Source organism: Perca flavescens, chromosome 21 (assembly GCF_004354835.1).
Source record: "Perca flavescens isolate YP-PL-M2 chromosome 21, PFLA_1.0, whole genome shotgun sequence".
Taxonomy (NCBI): Eukaryota; Metazoa; Chordata; class Actinopteri; order Perciformes; family Percidae; genus Perca; species Perca flavescens.
This window is the reverse complement of record NC_041351.1, coordinates 4,970,218-4,987,617: the sequence shown is the minus strand read 5'-3', so window position 1 is coordinate 4,987,617 and position 17,400 is coordinate 4,970,218. Positions and strand designations below refer to the sequence as shown.

General features: G+C 42.0%; 1 protein-coding gene across 3 annotated transcripts; it reads left to right on the top strand.

The window, feature by feature from the left end:
- The first annotated feature begins 322 nt into the window (after window positions 1-322).
- On the top strand, window positions 323-15,119 carry fam171a2b (family with sequence similarity 171 member A2b). 3 transcript variants are annotated; one of them, XM_028567788.1, is made up of 8 exons: window positions 323-635; window positions 5,379-5,606; window positions 6,707-6,799; window positions 10,225-10,383; window positions 11,307-11,480; window positions 11,589-11,702; window positions 12,646-12,793; window positions 12,944-15,119. In XM_028567788.1, exons 1-8 carry the CDS (start codon window positions 539-541, stop codon window positions 14,424-14,426), a joined length of 2,496 nt encoding a protein of 831 aa, XP_028423589.1. In that variant the 5' UTR covers window positions 323-538; the 3' UTR covers window positions 14,427-15,119. The 3 variants fall into 3 exon arrangements, with proteins under 3 accessions (XP_028423589.1, XP_028423588.1, XP_028423590.1); XM_028567787.1 differs by having other exon boundaries at window positions 324-635; window positions 11,301-11,480; XM_028567789.1 differs by having other exon boundaries at window positions 325-635; window positions 11,301-11,480; window positions 12,646-12,772.
- The last annotated feature ends 2,281 nt before the right edge of the window (window positions 15,120-17,400 follow it).

The following is a 17,400-nucleotide window of genomic DNA, read 5'->3' as shown; positions in this document are numbered from 1 at the left end:
AAAATAAAGTGCATTTTCAACATTAAAGCATGTAAATATGTTCTGGTAGAAACCCAAAATACAAGTATGAACCTGAAAATGAACATCACATGGGACCTTTAAGCAAAGTTGAGTACTTTTTCCACCACTGATAGAGTAAATATACTTTGTTACATTACACTGGTCACATCTGGGCAAATGTTTTCTGTAAACATTTAAAAATGTGTTTTTAGCGTTTCTAAATTAATTTCCCATGCATCCTGACATGGCAGACTGTTTATCACGGTCTTAAAATACATATTAGGAACAGTGTAGTGCAGAGTAAGAAGCAGTCGAGTCGCTGTTCCACTTGAGATCAGCAGAGGGAAACGTCGGACACTTTTCCTCTCCAGCTCAGACAATAAAAACAAGGCGAAGCCCACACACACAGAGACGGCACGGCAGCATCTCAGCACCGCTCCAAGCTAAATGTCTGAGGAGTGAAAGAGAGAAACTGCTGCCTGGGTGAGAAATATGGACACACGGCCGCCGAGCTGGGACTAGAGATGTAGTTGCAAGGATGCCAGCCAGCTCCATCTCTCGTTTGCTCCTGTTCGTCTGGATCGGCGCGGTCCGGGAGGCGCTGGCCAAATCTCTTCCAGATCAGGGAGCATTTGGTAAGCTCGCCAATACGGGGGGATGCAGCACAATGAGGAGATGGGAGTGGTTGCATTTTTATGGCTTTTGGCGAAAAAAAAAAAAACGTCGGTTCTTTGCACCGCTGCACTCTGATACTGTATCATTCCGTCTAAAAAGGAGATGGATTTTAAAGGATGGATTCTCTCATCGTATCCGCTTGATTATGTTAGTTTGATGGCTTATCGATTCACTAATATCAACGTGGTGGGCCCCGCTCGTGTGTGCGCTGTGATTGTGTTCAGATGTGTGGTGTGAGATCTGTGTTAAGGGCCTTAAACAGTCTGTCTGTAATGTCAGGCCTAACGTGCTGAAACACAGGCCCTGCTGTCTCTTGTGTTTCTGCTTTGAACAACAATGAGAGAGAAACCAGGGTGGATATGGTTCAGCCTCTAAGACCACACACACGTTGTGTTTTCATAAAGCCCCATAAATTCATTATTTTTTTTGCATGAATACAAACATGAATGTCGATGCAGCAGCAGCTTTAATTAAAAGCTGCAGTGTTTATGTTATGGTGTGCATTTTGAAGGACATTATGTAATTACATTGCATTATGCATGCTTCAAGCTATTTTAGGCTGCATGGATGGTCACAGACAGACCCTGCCTGACTGTAACTAAGTGTACTTTTAGTTACATTTTAAAGGGACATGTTGTACTTTTAACTGCACTGTATTTGTCTGTGTCAGCTGTACTTTACAGTAGGCCTACAAACAAAACACACGATCAACTAGGGATGTAACAATACACGCAAGTCCCAATTTGATACGATTCACGATGCAATTTTTTCTTTCTTCTCACGATTATTTTTAATACAGAATGAGCTGCAGACAAATGACTGAAAAAATGACATTGCATCTCATTTAGCATCGACTTCCAGTTAACATTCACACACCGATGGCAGAGCTCCGGCAGCAATTCGGGGTTCAGTGTCTTACCCAAGGACACTTCACCGCTTCGACACGTAGACTGCAGGGCCAGGGATCCAACCACCGGCCGTCCGATTGGTAGAAGACTGCTCTACCACCTGAGCCACAGTTTTTATATATATATATATATATATAAACAACAGATGTGTATATAAAAACAACAGATGTGTCCTCTTATCAAAAGTGCAACAGACATTGTATTTTATCACAAACATTACATAAGAAATTAATAATTCAGTTTCTTAAACAAATCCCACATTACAATAACTAAAATAAGAAAAAAAATCTGTTCAAATTGATGAACTAAGAAGCTGAGTGACGTCTGAAGTCAAACAATTTTAGTTTTTCATTTTTTTCACATTTATACAGATTTTTTACCGATTCGAGATGCATTGTTACATCCCTACTTTTGATCCTTTAAGTGTACTTTACTTGTCGCGGGGTGGCCGAGTGCTGAGGCAGGAAACAGGATTTCTGTTACACACCCCCCCACACACCCCTCCCCCCCCCCCCAATAATCAGAACTGGCCAGTGCAACCCACCCCTAAAGACCTAAACCTAAAGACATTTGCACCAAAACTTGATGCAGAAAAGGAAGAAATCGTTGCAGAAAAATTCACCAGAATGCAGAAAATGAAGTTGTTTGAAGACCAAACTATTTAATTTTGCTCTCCAGCTGCTGCTCGACTGATTAAATCCTCAATTAATCGATGCCTCAGAGGTGTGTCTGAACAGCTCAGATGTTCCTCTCCTGAGCTGCAACAACTCGCGAGATATTGTGAAGTAAGAGCCGGGCCTTAAGGAAAAAGATCAAACATTAAGTCAGACTCAGTGGTGAGAGAAACCGAAGCAGAGGGACAGACTCAGAGCTGTAGCCGAGCCAACGTAGCGCACTTTTGAATTCATTAACTTTATCAGTTATAGGGCAAATAAAACGCAGATACAGGTAATCTGAAAACTGCCCAAAAAAGGGGCCCAATAATCGATCCATCCCTAGTTTTTGATCAAAGACATTGATGTCAATATTGCAGCGATATTGAAGGGTTGACTATTGGTGCTTTCACAAAATATTAACACAAAGAGAGTTTGATTAAATAATGTGGATATAATGACTAAGTGGGTAAAGGCAAATAAATAGAACAGCTAGAACAGTCGTAGATGGAACGTAGTGATAGGCTAAGGCCTCTTGTGACACAAACTAAGCGGTATGCTCTCTCTCTTTTATACCTCAGGCTATCAGACAGCACAACAAGCACTTTAAACGTACATTTTATAATTTCTGTACTGTATTTATGTATTGTATTGTATGCTCTATCTTTTTATGGGCATTATGTTGGGTACGAGCACTGTAATTTCCATTTATATGGATGAAATAAACTTGACTTTACTTGACTTGAGTCTGGTAAGTTCAGAAAATGACATCACTTTACTGTAATGCAGCCTTTAAAACCAGGAAAAAACAACACGTATGTCATATTACGATATCCAAAATCTAAGACAATATCTAGCCTCGTATATCGGTCGATATAATATTAATATATTCCAGCCCTGCACTTTAAGAAAAAAACGTTAAAACAACGGATAATGTCCTGGCAGAAAATGACCAGTATCTTTTCCGTTAAATTTATGGACATTTGTGTTAATCCAAAAATGGAAAATTCTCAAAAATTTAAAGTGTATCCTCTGTCTCTTTAATGGACATTTCTGTTAATCAAAAAATCAGTCAGCATTTCTACGGACTTTTCTAACAGTGTACGTGACGTAATTATCTCCTTAAGAAATCGGCATCATCAGCTGTTCATTGATCAGACAATTCAATCAGCAACTATTCTGCTAATCGATTTTTTTTACTGAAGTGATTTTTTATTTTTTTATTTTTAACCAGTAAAGCCAAAGACTCACCACTTCCAGCCCGTCGGAGGTGAATAATTGCTGGTTTTCTTGATCTGTCTATGAAAGTACACTGAATTTTGGGGGGTTGCTTTTCACTCTTTCCTGATATTTTTTAAACTAAACAATTAAATAATTCGAGAAAACAATCAGCAGATGAATGGATGATGAAAATAATCAATAGCTGCAACCCTATTGTGCTCTTAGAAACCAGTGATGATGTGTAGCAGTCAAAGGTGCAGTAACTGTTGATTATACAGTATTTAAAGAAAAGGGCAAAACATAAAAGTTAAATGACTAAATTCTTACTAAATATCAGTTTCTTCTCTCTGACTTTGAAAAACCACAGTGTGAATTTTAGAGCTGCAAAGATTAATTGATTAGTTGTCAACTAAATTAATTTTTGATTGTTGTGGGCAAAAAAAAAAAAAAATGCGATGGAATATGCAATTTTATGCCATGCAATTGCAACAATTGCAGTTTGATGAAAAAGAGAAAAAAAAGTGATCCCCCAACACCGTGCTTTTCGATGATGTTCACGTCGCGTAATTACGTCACTTCATAACGTTCCCATGGCAACAGGGGAAAATGGCTGCTCTTGTGTGAAGTAATCGCAACATTTTTCAACTTTCTCTTAAGATATATTATGTGACTTTTTTGTAATGAAAATATGGGGATTATGAAATCATGCAAGCCCCGCATATTTTGCGCGGAAATGCGGCATATTTAAAAAAATGCTGATTGGCTGATTATGCATTGAATTATGCGATCGCATAATCGTGTTTTTCTGGAGGGACTGGTCATTTTTTTTAATCACTCCTCCGTGACAGTAAACTGAATATCTTTGAGTTGTGGACAAAACAAGACATTTGACATTTTACCATTTTATAGACCAAACAACTCGATTAATGGAGAAAATCAGCAACAGATTAATCAACAATGAAAATGATCGTTAGTTGCAGCCCTAGTGAATTTAAGTTCCAAGGATTTGTCTGAGTTTTCGGAGGGTTTACACTCCACTTGATCTCAGCTGAATTTATATTCAGGCTCTGTGAGTGGGAGAGTTCCCAGACTCTTGATGTGACACTGTGTCTCTCAGTGTTTCTGTCAATGGAGCTGCTTCAAGCCCAGATTGAGGAAATCCACTTCACGCTCTCTCTCTCTCTCTCTCTCACACACACACTCTCTCTCTCGCTCTCTCTCTCTCTCACGCTCACACACACACACACACACACATAAGGGAGCTTTTATTGAACCAATTATGGTAATGCATGTAAGCATTTACACACACACACAATGGGTATGGACACACACACACACACACACACACACACACACACGCTGTTTATGATCTGAATGCAGCCATTAGTGCGTTTTGCATGGAGGGGTTTGTCATTAGAGGCGTGGAGGGTTTAGAGGGCGACAGCTCGTGTAGTGCTACATGAACTGAACTGAGCCGAGTGAGGAGGCAGCAACAACAAGAGTCAGCAGCGTGTATCCATGGAAACATCCCCCAGCGTGACCCACATCTAGCTGTCCAAGAGGCAAGGCAAGAAACAAAATGTTCTGGGGCTGAAAGACAAACGGCCGTCAAACGGCAAAACGGCCTCGGGAAGGAACGTGTTTTGGTGGAACGCGTTTACGTTGAAAAGTTGTTTTAGTTTTAGCAACAGAAAACTCAGACTGGACAGATAGTCTAGCTAGTTTAAAATCACAACAAACAACAAAGAAAGTTGAAGGTAACGTACATCCGGCCGAAAATGAAGGACATCCGGCGGGATTTCCCGCGGCACCTGAACAATCCCGGAAGTTAAAACCTCGTCGATATATAGACTAGTTAATCACTAACTGTTTCCTTCTTAATGCAAAGTAACTGTACCTCTCTGTCTTTGTGCTCTTCCAGAGGTGCAAATAAAAGTCCAGGTGTTCGACAACAGCGACCTGTCACCGCTGGTGGACGCTCAGGTGGAAGTCCATAGCAACCACACCGTCTTGGCGTCCAGCAGGGCCGGCAGCGATGGCGTCCTGAGAGTCAGCTTCCTGTACCGCCCCGGAACATGGGTCATCATCACAGCCTCCAAACCAGACTACGTCACCAACTCTGTGCCCTGGCACTCCAGCCGCATCCCCCGTAAGGAAGAACATGCAGTTTGTTAAACGTGAAGAGCACTTTTGTTTCAGTGACATTCATATGAATGCCAATAGATTGAAAGTTACCATTTAAGTTGAATACAATAAAAGTTGAGTTATTTGTCCTTAAAGTTAAAGGAAAATGAACCGTTCAACTCAGCGAGAGCCACAAAGATTAATCGATTAGTTGTCAATTCAGTCATTAGTTTGAATTAGTTGTTGGGAAAAAAAAGTAACAAATTCTCTGATTCCAGCTTGTTAAATGTGAATATTGTTCTAGTTTCTTCTCTCCTCTGTGACAGTAAACGGAATATCTTAGAGTTGAGGACAAAACAAGACATTTGAGAACGTCATCTTGGGCTTTTTGGTGACGTGGTTGATTACGTTACTGTTGATCATCTGTCCATCATCATATAAAGCCCGCCCTGACAATCTGATTGGTCCGAACAGCTCTGGTTCGAGAAGAGTTGATCCACAACGGATCAAGTCCAGACCCAACTTCCCGACCTCAAATGGCATCCAGGCTACTAAACTCCTGTACATGTTCCAGTTTCATTTTGTGTTTATCAATCATTTATTTCAAATATTTGACTTGAGAAAACTGAAACTTTACTATAAGTTGGCTGACATGGTGATAAAACGGGTATTAAAGAGAAATCAAGTCTCTGCATTGTTGTTGTTACACGTTTAAATATCTGCTAGGGCTCCTCGATTATGGAAAAAAAATATAATCACGATTATTTCCGTCAATATTGAAATCACGATAATTTGACACGATTACTCGTTAACTTCTGGAAAGATGTTGCATTTATTGAACTTAAAAAAAAGTGGGAAAAGTTAAATAAATTAACAGTAAAAAAAACACATCTGTGAAATTTGCCTTAATACTTTTCCTATTGAAACTTCATTTTTTCATTCACAACACAAGAGAAAATAAGAGTTTACTTGCAAAACGTAATGAGCTAAATAATTGTTTTTCTCGATTATTCTGTTTTTGTGATTGTTGGGAGCCAAAATCATAATCACGATTACATTTTGATTAATTGCACAGCCCTAATATCTGCTGAGTTCATTTACATTTCTTCCTCTTTTTTCCCCCAGTGTATGCCTCCGTCAGCCTGTACCTGCTGGTTCAGAGGCCAGGAACACTTATTCTGTACGAGGACGTGCTGCAGGTGCTGTCTGGGTCACCAGGTAAAGAAAACAACACATTTCTCTCTGAAGAAACCTTAATGTTTGATGATAAGGCGTGCAGGCTCACTTATCCCATCACACCTCGAATTTACGAGGGCCCGTTGGCTCACTCCGAGGAACCGAGGCACAATTTATCCGTCCAGTGTTTTCAAATGATGAATCACAACGGCGAGTTTTACAAAAATGTAGAGCTGTCGGGTAACGCTAGTCCTATTTTGGGGTCTGTCAGTTTGACCCCTTCAACAGTTCTTCTGTCATCACATCTTAAATTAGTGCGTCTCCAGCAGAGCGTGACGATAGATTCGCACCCCTCTCCTCTCCCGCGTGTCTACTCACGCCTTCACAGATTTCACTGCTTAACATTTAGATGACCCTGTGTTATTTGCTGCTACTCACCATAGCAACAGCTGCAGCAGAGTACTTTTTTTTCAATTAATTTTTTCACAAATACAATACACATATATGGTGGGTTATAGTGAGTTGCCACCCCGTTAACTAACTGGCACCAAAGTCTGGCATCAATACTTTTCCTTCTTTATATTTCCCTTGGTATCTGTAATTCACTCACTATGTTTACATGCACATAATAGTCCTGTTTTTGCCCTTATTTCGAGAAAAGACTACACTCAGCTGTTTACATGGCTAATGAAAGTGAATATTCCACTGATGTTCCCGTTTGCATGTAGCCGTGCAAAATAAGTTTTCCACGGGTGGTGGATTTGTTTGACTGTGTGAACACAGCGTGCCTCTTTCATTCCTTCCACCAGCATCTCGAAAAGGTCACCATTGCGATGTTTGTGCATATCCAAAAACCTGTTAATATCCAAGTCTTAAATAATGTGTGTTTGTGTGTTGGGCATGCATCTCTAACACATGCCTTGCAAAGTGTTAGCTGGTTGGTTTCTGTAAAGTAACCATAGCAACGCACAGAGCTGACCGTAAAGCGTGATTTATGGTTGTGCGCACGCAGAGCTTTCACCGTAGCCTACGTAAGTGGCCTGAAGTTTATACTTGCCCGTTGGTGTGTGCGTCCATCTCTTTAAGAGAATAGCAGGGCTGACGTATGTGTGTGTGTGTGTGTGTGTGTGTGTGTGTGTGTGTGTGTGTGTGTGTGTGTGTGTGTGTGTGTGTGTGTGTGTGTGTGTGTGTGTGTGTCGTGAGTGTGTGGTAGAGCGAGGGAGAGAATGATGGTGATTAGCTTCGCAGTGAGTAGCGACTCTAAACTTGTAGTGAGAGAAACAAAGTGTCTCCCCTGTTCTTTCTGACCACGGTGGGGAATATGGAGCAGGAGAAGTTAACCCTCTCCTTGATCTCATGTTGTTTATGGAGAAGGAGAACCAGGAGATGAGTTGGGGGGGAAATGCAACGCTATGTAGTTACATTTTTCAAGAGGTGCACTTAAGGCTATGGCGTTGGGTCAGTGTCTCCACGTTCCTATGTACGTAGCCACGGCGTAGATTTAATGCAGAAGCATAAATCACGCTTCAGACGTAAACAGGCAAGAGGCCATAAACAGTCACAAACTGCGGTTAAAAACCACGATTGAAACGCATATTCCGAATGCCTCTTAAACCCGAATAATACCGGCATATCCCACATGTCTTAATAAGAAAATGCTAACTTCGGAAAAAAGGCCTTATTCTGAATATCCAAATGGAATATGCTGTTTACATGACCTGTATCAAATTTGGAATATTGTCATATTCCGAATAATAGTGGAATATTGGTGTGCATGTAAACATACTCACTAAAATACCCGTATGCTTACACCTTCAAAGATACATTAAAAGGTCCAGTGTGTAACGTTTTTAGTTGTTTATTATCAAAATCGGTGTTGCCCGTTCACCAACTTGTCCTTTTTCATGAATATTTACCTCCACCATCAATTCCAAGTATTCCTATTGGCTTGAAATTTAACATTCGCATTTTATATGACCTGGGGTAGACCATAGACAGTATATAATGGACCAATAGACCCCGTTGCTCTGGACGGAGACCAGTGAAGGCTATTAGAAGCACTTTTCCGGTGATGGCCAGCTTTACTGCGCAGCCTCCAACTGAGAGAATGTGACGTGAGCAACGTGTCTGAAAGTTGTAAGTCTTCTGGTAGCTGTGCCAAGAGAAATCTCAATCATTCCCAATCTTACAGATACGGAGACTGTAGGTGTATGTAAGGAGATAACATGGGCACAGGCTAATTATTGATCACTAACATGCTAGTTAACATTAGTAATTAAACCTAAACAGCTCATGTAAGTCGAAACTGCCTGCGAGCTTCTCCAGTACTATACGGTGATTCCTCTACTGTGCGACAGTAAGTCTCGTGGTTATGACACAATCGTTAGCCTATTTTTACAAAAACGTCTGCTACGGAGCCATAACGTGAGGTACAAGGTAATGGAGCCTTTTATACGTTGTCGTGTTTCTTTATAAATAAACAACGGACAAATAGAGTCTTTAAACGCTTCAGATGTAAAGTTATTCGCTGTCAAGTGACGTAAAAAAAAAATGGCGGTCAGTGTAATGCTAACAGGAGGTGATCGCTTCGTAGCAACAAAATGGCGCCATCGAAGGTTCGCGTTCTGAAGCGAAGCTTACCCCCTTGGAATATCCGGAGAAAACAAACCCACGTGACGCATTCGTCCAATCAGCTGCCGGTTGTCATTTCTTGGGCAACAATACAGATTAGCGCCGCCTGCTGTTATGGAGGCGTATTACGTCTCGTCTCCTCTCGTCTTTTTGATGTGTCCCGAGGCATTTTTTGCATATTGTTCTATATCTATGGTTTTTTGGACCTCGGGGACACGACTGATCATCTCGACTGGCTTTTCTGCCGTCTGGTACGTGTCAGCACCTATATGGTGGTAGTAAAAAAAAAAATAATAATAATAATAAAAAAGAAATTAATTTTTTTTATTAAAATATCGCCATACCTCTACGATACATATCGTAATATTTTTGCATTGCGATAAATTGTACCACGATGGCTGGCTCGAGTTCTGAAGCGAAGCTTACCCCCTTGGGGTAGACGCTCCATATTCATGCTCCATCTTGAACTACGTTAGCCGGTAAGGGATATACAGGACATACTGCTCCGCCTTTCGCGTTTTCGCTGTCACATGATAAACTCTCAGCTGCTGCTAATGCAGCTAATGGGTATCGTAGCTTCCCAGCGCCGGCAAGTTTAAAGAAGGAAACATGGAGGACCACACGTATTAAAAAAAAAGGATATTGAAAAGAGCAAGAGCGTCGTCAGAAAAAAGTGTGAAGGCTACCGTAGCTGTAATACGTACTTTTGAAATGCGTGGTGCGAGAGAGTTGATTGCGATATCTGATCTCAACGCTAGATGGGAGAAATTCCCACACGTTGGACCTTTAAGACATGAGCTAGTTTTAGGATTTACAGACGGATTGTTTCTCTGCAGGAGCTCGTAACCAGCCGCTGGTGCAGCTCCAGAGGAAATCCCTTCAGCTGCCGTCCGACTCCAACTACACGGCGCTGTCTGCTGCGCTGACCACGGCCAGGACTCAGTATGAGATTGGCGGTTTCCCGTTTCTCCTGGGCCAAGAGACCAACAGCTCAGGTGGGTGTCGAGAATGATCTAGTATCTGGCCGGAGGTGTGTGGATACGTACGTTTGTGTACTTTACTGGGGACAATATATCAATATCATATCATTGTATGATATGAGACTAGATATCGGCTTAGATTTTGGATATCGTAATATCGTGATATGGCTTAAGTGTCTTTTCCTGGTTTTAAAGGCTGCATTACAGTAAACTGATGTCATACCAGACTGTTCTAGCTGTTCAATTATTGCCTATACCCACTTAGTCATTATATCCATATTACGGATGATGTGAAGATATTCACATGGTACCGCCCAGCCCTAATCCAGGCTATGTTTTTTTCTATAGAAGGGAAATCTTAATGCTACATCACACTATGCTATTTTATACAATAGTGAGCTCCCAACTTGTGTCAGCAGTTCAAGGAAGGCTCTATCTCATTTCAAAGTGCACAAAGCCATAAAGAAATGTTTTTCCCAGTTTGGTGTGAAAGAAGATGATTGTCGTGCACGGTGCACAGAGCTCTGACCTCTTTGGGATGAACTGGAACATCGTTTGTACGCCAAACCTGATCACCAGGGCCACACGCAATCTGCGAACGCAGAATTTTCTGCAGATTTTAAACAGATTAAAAATACATAGAATAAAAGAAGAAGAATGTTAACACTTCTTCACCCCAAGAAGAAAAAACGTCCCCCAGGTTTTCATTCTGGATCACCGCTGAAAACTGTAGTTTGGGTCTGCTGATCACCCAATAAATCACCACAAAATTATTATTCATATTTACTGTTTACTATAGAGTCAAATACTGATTGTTTGAATAGTGAAAGAGTGAACATCTTTGCATCTGCCTCAAAAATCCTGATTGCAAGAACAACATTTTTACAGATTTTTAACAGACGTGTTAAAGCTAATATCGGTGACTTTGTCAGGTGCAGAAACAGGGTGGACAGACTTGACAGCTTTGGCCGTGATCAGCATTCAGCTCTTTGACAAAAATGGCCGTGAGATCCAGGTCTCAGATCCGATCCACGTCTCGGTGCCGCTGCCGTCCGACACGCGCAACAGGATGGCCACAAGTGTTCCTGCTTGGCTGTATCAGCCTAAGACGGGTAAGGGTAGCACGTAAAAGATATTTTCCTGTACTTTCTGTAATGTAGGCATCAGATTTTTTTATGCGGCATATGTAATAACAGTGATGATATTTTACATTTCTGCAGGACTGTGGGTTAGGAACGGGACGGGCTACATCAAAAAGGACGGCCCACAGTTTGTGTGGAACGTTGTGGTTCCTCAGATGGGATACTGGTTAGCTGCTTTCCCTTCATCTTCAGGTACTGTAATCAGGGTGTTTCTTACCATTATAAGACTTAGGTGCAGCCGTTTTGGGCACCATCTAAGCCGAATGAATGTTAAATCAACGTGAGCATCAAAAATAACTGAATGACTTTTCTCAGATCTCTCAGATTGCAGTTGGTCCCCATTGGACTTCATTAGCAAGTTTTGTCTTAAAGGTTTTTGAGTGTTACTTATTTATGTGCTCTAGCTGTTCCAACATTTTAGACACAGACATGGTTATAATTATGGTCCGAAACGATGTAAAAATGCATTTTATATTAAAAAACTTAACATTTTCTTGATGGAAGACCCTTTAAACCCCCTGCCAAATATGTGCACCTAAATTATCCACAAACCTAAGGAAAACTAATCCCTCCTGCTCTGCTGCCTGTGCTGTTTTTCATCTTGAGTGTTGCTGCTGTGCCAGCAGATGTTCCTGTATGTCTCTTGGAGGAAAAACAGAAAAACTTAGACTGTAATGTTCTGTTTGGTGCTGAAGGCCAGGCGTCATTGCATAGTTTAAATAAGTCCATAACAACATGCTTAAATCAGTACAGGGAACAATTTGTCGGGTGGTATTCTCATGATGCATCAAATATACAGTACAGTATGACATTTTGTCTCTGGAAGAAGTTAAATCATGTAACCCTCCCATTCAGTGAGAATGAGGCTGGTGATATTCTTTGTTTTTGTTGTCGTTAACACAATAATAATCATAAATGCTTGATATATCGTCTTCCTTTGTGCCATGGAGCTCCATTGTTGTCCAAAAACTATTTAAAACACATAAATGAGCCACACTGTAAAGATTTACACCCTCAGTGGGAAGCAATGGGCTTGAGGCTGAGTGCCACAGACAGGGTGGTGGGGATATCAGATCACTGAGAGACGCACTAACCCAATGATCCAGACGTCTTTCTGCCATGAATTGTCTTGCAGGATTGGGTTTGTCTCATCCAGGCTTGAGGGACATCACCACCTACCACACCCTGTTCCTGCTCTCCATCCTAGGCTCGCTGGCCCTGCTGGTGCTCATCCTGCTCTGTGTGCTACTCTACTACTGCAGGTGTGGGGAGCGTAGGCGCAGGTCTCAGATTTAGGCTTCTATTAATAGCAAAAATAACGGTGATTTTGGTGGTGACTTTAGGCTCTCATTAGATCCGACTCGTATTGTAATCCCCAGCAGATTAAAGGTGTTTCTTTCATTTCTGACCTTCAGTGTCTCTTTACCTTTTAGGCGGAAGTGTTTGAAACCTCGACGGCAGCAAGGGAAAGTCCACACTTCCAATCTAAATGGGGCAAAGAGAGACCAGGGCACATCCACTTCGCGCCTAAATCTGATCTGTGGCGGCCACGTTGAGTCTGGCCCTTCAATTGACAAATCTGAAATGTCCCCATCTCGAGACTACCAGAGTTCACGGGAGGACTTAACCAAGCATGTTCCAGCTCACATGCTGCGACACGCAAAGGGAAAAAATATTTCAGGTCCCCAAAGGGGTGAAAGCTTCCCCATGAAGGTTACACGCGCCACAGAGACCAACAACCTGGACAACCCTCTGCTGCATGAAGACTACAACCGGAGCTACAGCCCTATGGAGGGCAAAGAGTCTGAATATCACCGACACCAGCTCGCCAACGACAACCGAGGGTACTCCTCTGATCCCCCGTCCCCACCTCGCTTTCAAGGCTACGTGCCAAGCCAGTCTGACAAACCTCCCGAATATTCGGCAGCAGCTGCAGACAGCCTTGCCAGACCCACCTCCCTCAACACCCAGCCAGGTCAGATCATCTTCTGCAGCTCCATCGACCAGATGAAGGAGAACATGTACCGGAGCATGGTGCCGACCCTGGTCATCCCAGCACACTACATGCGCCTGCCCTCCGAGTATCCCAAAGATGGCAAGGACCAGAAGGACCAAGATAAAGATGGCGCAGGAGGAGGCCAGCCTCACCATCACCACCACTCCCAGAAACAAGGCCAACAGCAGCAGCAAGGTGGCTCCCAAGGCGACGACTCGGAGGATCCGAGCTGGGCATCCGACTCCTCTGGCGGACCGGTGACCATCCCGGTGCTCTTCAACGACTCCACCATGGCTCAGATGAACGGCGAACTGCAGGCTCTGACTGAGAAGAAGCTACTGGAGTTGGGTGTTAAACAGCACCCAAGGGCGTGGTTCATCTCCCTGGATGGACGTAACAACGCTCACGTGCGCCACTCCTACATAGATGCTGGGAATGACCTCAGTGGCGGAGGCGTTGGGGGATTCTTGGGGGGTCCCAGCAGCGCTGGACGAGACGTCAACCTCGAACCGCCTCTGGAGTCCCAAGAACGCAAGTCGGCAATGAACAGGAAGGGTAAAGACGAGCGTTGGGGGACGGGAGGACGGAAGGGCCACGGCGTTAGCAGCAGTGGGGGGAAGTGTTACTCCAAGTTGGCGTACCCCGACCACAGCGAGCCCAGCAGCAGCGAGGGACGCCCGGTCTCACCTGAGGAGAACTCCCTCACCCCTCTTCTCGACGAAGGTCCGTCCTCCCGAGGATCCACCATCCCCAGGCGAGGACGCAGCCGCGTGAACAGCAGCCGCAGCAGCAACAGCGAGAACCGCCGCGACTCCTTGACCAGTCCCGAGGACGATCCCGACGACAAAGACGGGAACAAGAAGAGCCCCTGGCAGAAGATTGAAGACAGGCCTCTCATGGTCTTCCACCCCAGGAAGTGAGCTGTTTTTTTGAACTTACCGAACGCTTCTTTTCAAAAGGGGGGAATCTTCCCACAACAATCATGGGAGAAGAGTTTGAAGTTTTCACCGAGAGAGATCACGATAAGCACAACCATGTTTCACTGGTCCATTTTCAGGTTGTTGTTTGACCTTTGTGTTTCTAGTGAGGTGCTTTTGCACTTTCTGATTACTCTCGTAGTCTCACTTTCAGTTAATCTCACTGGATCCCACTGAGATGATCTATTGTGTACTGAAACGTATCCAGTTTATTGTGAATTCTATCATCTATCACATCACTGAACCATCGTCTGAGCCGTTGCATAGACTGACTGTGGAAATAGCCATTTTATAGAGCAAAATATAACAATAAAGCACTTACTAATGATTTAATAATTGATTGATTGTTACTTGCCAAGTATTTGGAAGTGGATGACATTTTTTACGGGATTGATGGTTGTTTAGGTGAATTAGATTTCCTTCCTTGGACTTAAACTACACAAAGGCTCATATAGAAGGTAGAAGATGTGCACCTGTTTTCCTTGACTACTCCTCTGCCCAAAACTGTAACTAGAAAAAGTTTTCTTTCAAAGGAAACAGCTTCCCAAAGCTTGAATTTGAAGGGAACTTATCTTTTTTTTTTTTTACCCCTGTGAATGGATAATGCAATTAGAGCTGCAAAGATTAATCGATTAGTTGTCAACTATTACATTAATCACCAAGTATTTTGAGAATCAAGAAAAAAAGTAAAATTTCTCTGATTCCAGCTTGTTAAATGTGAATATGTTCTAGTTTCTTCTCTCCTCTTGGACAGTAAACTGAATTTCTTTAAGTTGTGAACAAAACAAGACATTTGAGGACATTATCTTGGGCTTTTGGAAACACTGATCGTAATTTTTCATTTTATGAAATTTTATAGACTAAACAACTAATCAATTAATTGAAAAAATAATCAACAGATTAATCGACTGAAAATAATCATTGGTTGCAGCCCTAAATACAATCTATAAAGTCCAACCTGCGACTTGCATTTTGCTCCTTCAGGGATCTACTTGATTTCCTCTTCTTGCTGTGCTGTGTTCATGTGTTCATATTACTTATTCAGATAGTATTAAGTTGAAATGTTGAGCATTATCATTCTGGCATCCTCTCTGTTAGTGATTTATTGCCAAAATTTGGACTTTCTGCCTTTCTCCTGTTGTTGTTTAGTCAACAGAGATGGTTTCCTGTTGTGTAAATAGTTTCCCAGACATTTGAAAGACCATTTGGGTTTAGAAAGGTTGCATGCATATGAATGTATGAAGGCACCAAAAGCCCCCCACAGTTCTTTGGGCTGCTGCGTATAAGACAACCCCTAATTGCCAAGAAACGTGGGTAAGTCTAAACAGAAAAAGAACCACTTTACTTGAAGACTTAACCTGTTTAATATTCTACTGAGATCCACAGGGGTTGTTTTCAGCCAGGGCCTGCACCACTTCTCTCCTGTAAGTGCCTTCTTTCACATAGGATCCAGTGATAGGCATGCAGGTCCCTTTTTTAAAATGCAGTTAGTCGTCACCAGGCACTAATAAGCACACTGCATTGTGGTAATAACAGCAACGCATCACTCTGGGGAGCATCGCTGCCAAAAAACTGACAACTTTTCTTGCGGCTATTACGTCCTTTAATATCTTAATTTCTTGTATCTATCCTCTTTTTCACCAAACTTGTAAATGGTATGATGAACTATATGAGATTTTATGTGTATACGACGTGCATGTAACATGTAGAATAGGGTGTTTTTTGATGAAACCCTTCTTTTGAAAATTGATGCAGGATGTTTGGCACAAAAATGTGATGCTTTGAATCGTGTTGCCAAAATGAACTCGGTTATATGAAGATACACTGACTTTTTTTTTCCCCTTAATCTAGTTCTAACAAAATTCACTTCCGGTCGTAAATGTTTACAACGACAACATACTGATCAACACGCTCCAGCTGAATCCTCAGCATCATCACTGCCTACGACGCATCACCAACTGTGAACTTAATTGTGTCATCTAGCAGATAAAAAGCTCACCAGTTTAGATAACTTGAAGATGTTTTTATGTTTTCTTGCAGAGTAACATGTTTGATTATGAAGTGAAGGCTTGTATAAAAGTCACGCTGACTTGTTGGTCCTTTTCACCATTTGCTCGCTGTTCATAAGCCTGTGTAAGTCGCCTACTCTTCAAACTGAAAATGTGATGTAATTCAAAGTCTGAAGAAAACCATGACGCCATGAAACGATTCCTACTGAACTGTTGTGTCCCCTGCTGTAAATGTACTTCTGTTTGGGACCATATATGGAATTTGTAATGATGAGTTGTGCAAATTGTGGCTTCCCTTGCTTGTTTTTTGTTTACCGTGAGAAAATCTGTTTTCTCAGTAGAGAAAGTGTCCCCGAGAAGACACACTACACTGAACCTGTCGAACCACTTTGTTGGAGTTTTGAGTACAAATACTCATGAGGGTGGAGAGGACTGAACTGTAGGCCTTCATCCTGTCCAGTAAATCATTTGCTTCATAAATCTGGTCAGTTGTTTGTAAACTGTATATTGATTATTTCTGTACATGAGACGAAATAGAAATAAACTTGTTCCCACGGTCAGTCAGCGCGTGTGATTCTATTTTGATAGAAGTAAATAGAAGTTACAGACGTACTTGTTAGTACCCCTCCTTTGAAATAACTTGAAACTGACAAAGTAATTGGCATGCACCATCATTTATTCATATTATTTATTGTATAGCGCCAAATCTGTATGTATTATTGATAGCGTAATCGTTTAATCTCTTTTTAGAGTGACCTCATACCACCAGTCCAGGGACAGCGGATGAAAATAGCCTCCAGGCTAATTCTAGCACATTTTACTTTTATGTATTATTAGTGTGCGTTGTCCCTGATAGGTGAACCTGAAATAAATAAGATTCAATATTTAATAGAATCAGGCTTTGCTTT

Bases quoted from the DNA above. Each gene is read 5' to 3' on its own strand.
- fam171a2b (XM_028567787.1), top strand. From the start codon at position 539: ATGCCAGCCAGCTCCATCTCTCGTTTGCTCCTGTTCGTCTGGATCGGC. The intron at 636-5,378 runs GTAAGCTCGCCA...GTGCTCTTCCAG, and splicing joins TCCAGATCAGGGAGCATTTG to AGGTGCAAATAAAAGTCCAG. The intron at 12,794-12,943 runs GTCTCAGATTTA...TTTACCTTTTAG, and splicing joins TGTGGGGAGCGTAGGCGCAG to GCGGAAGTGTTTGAAACCTC.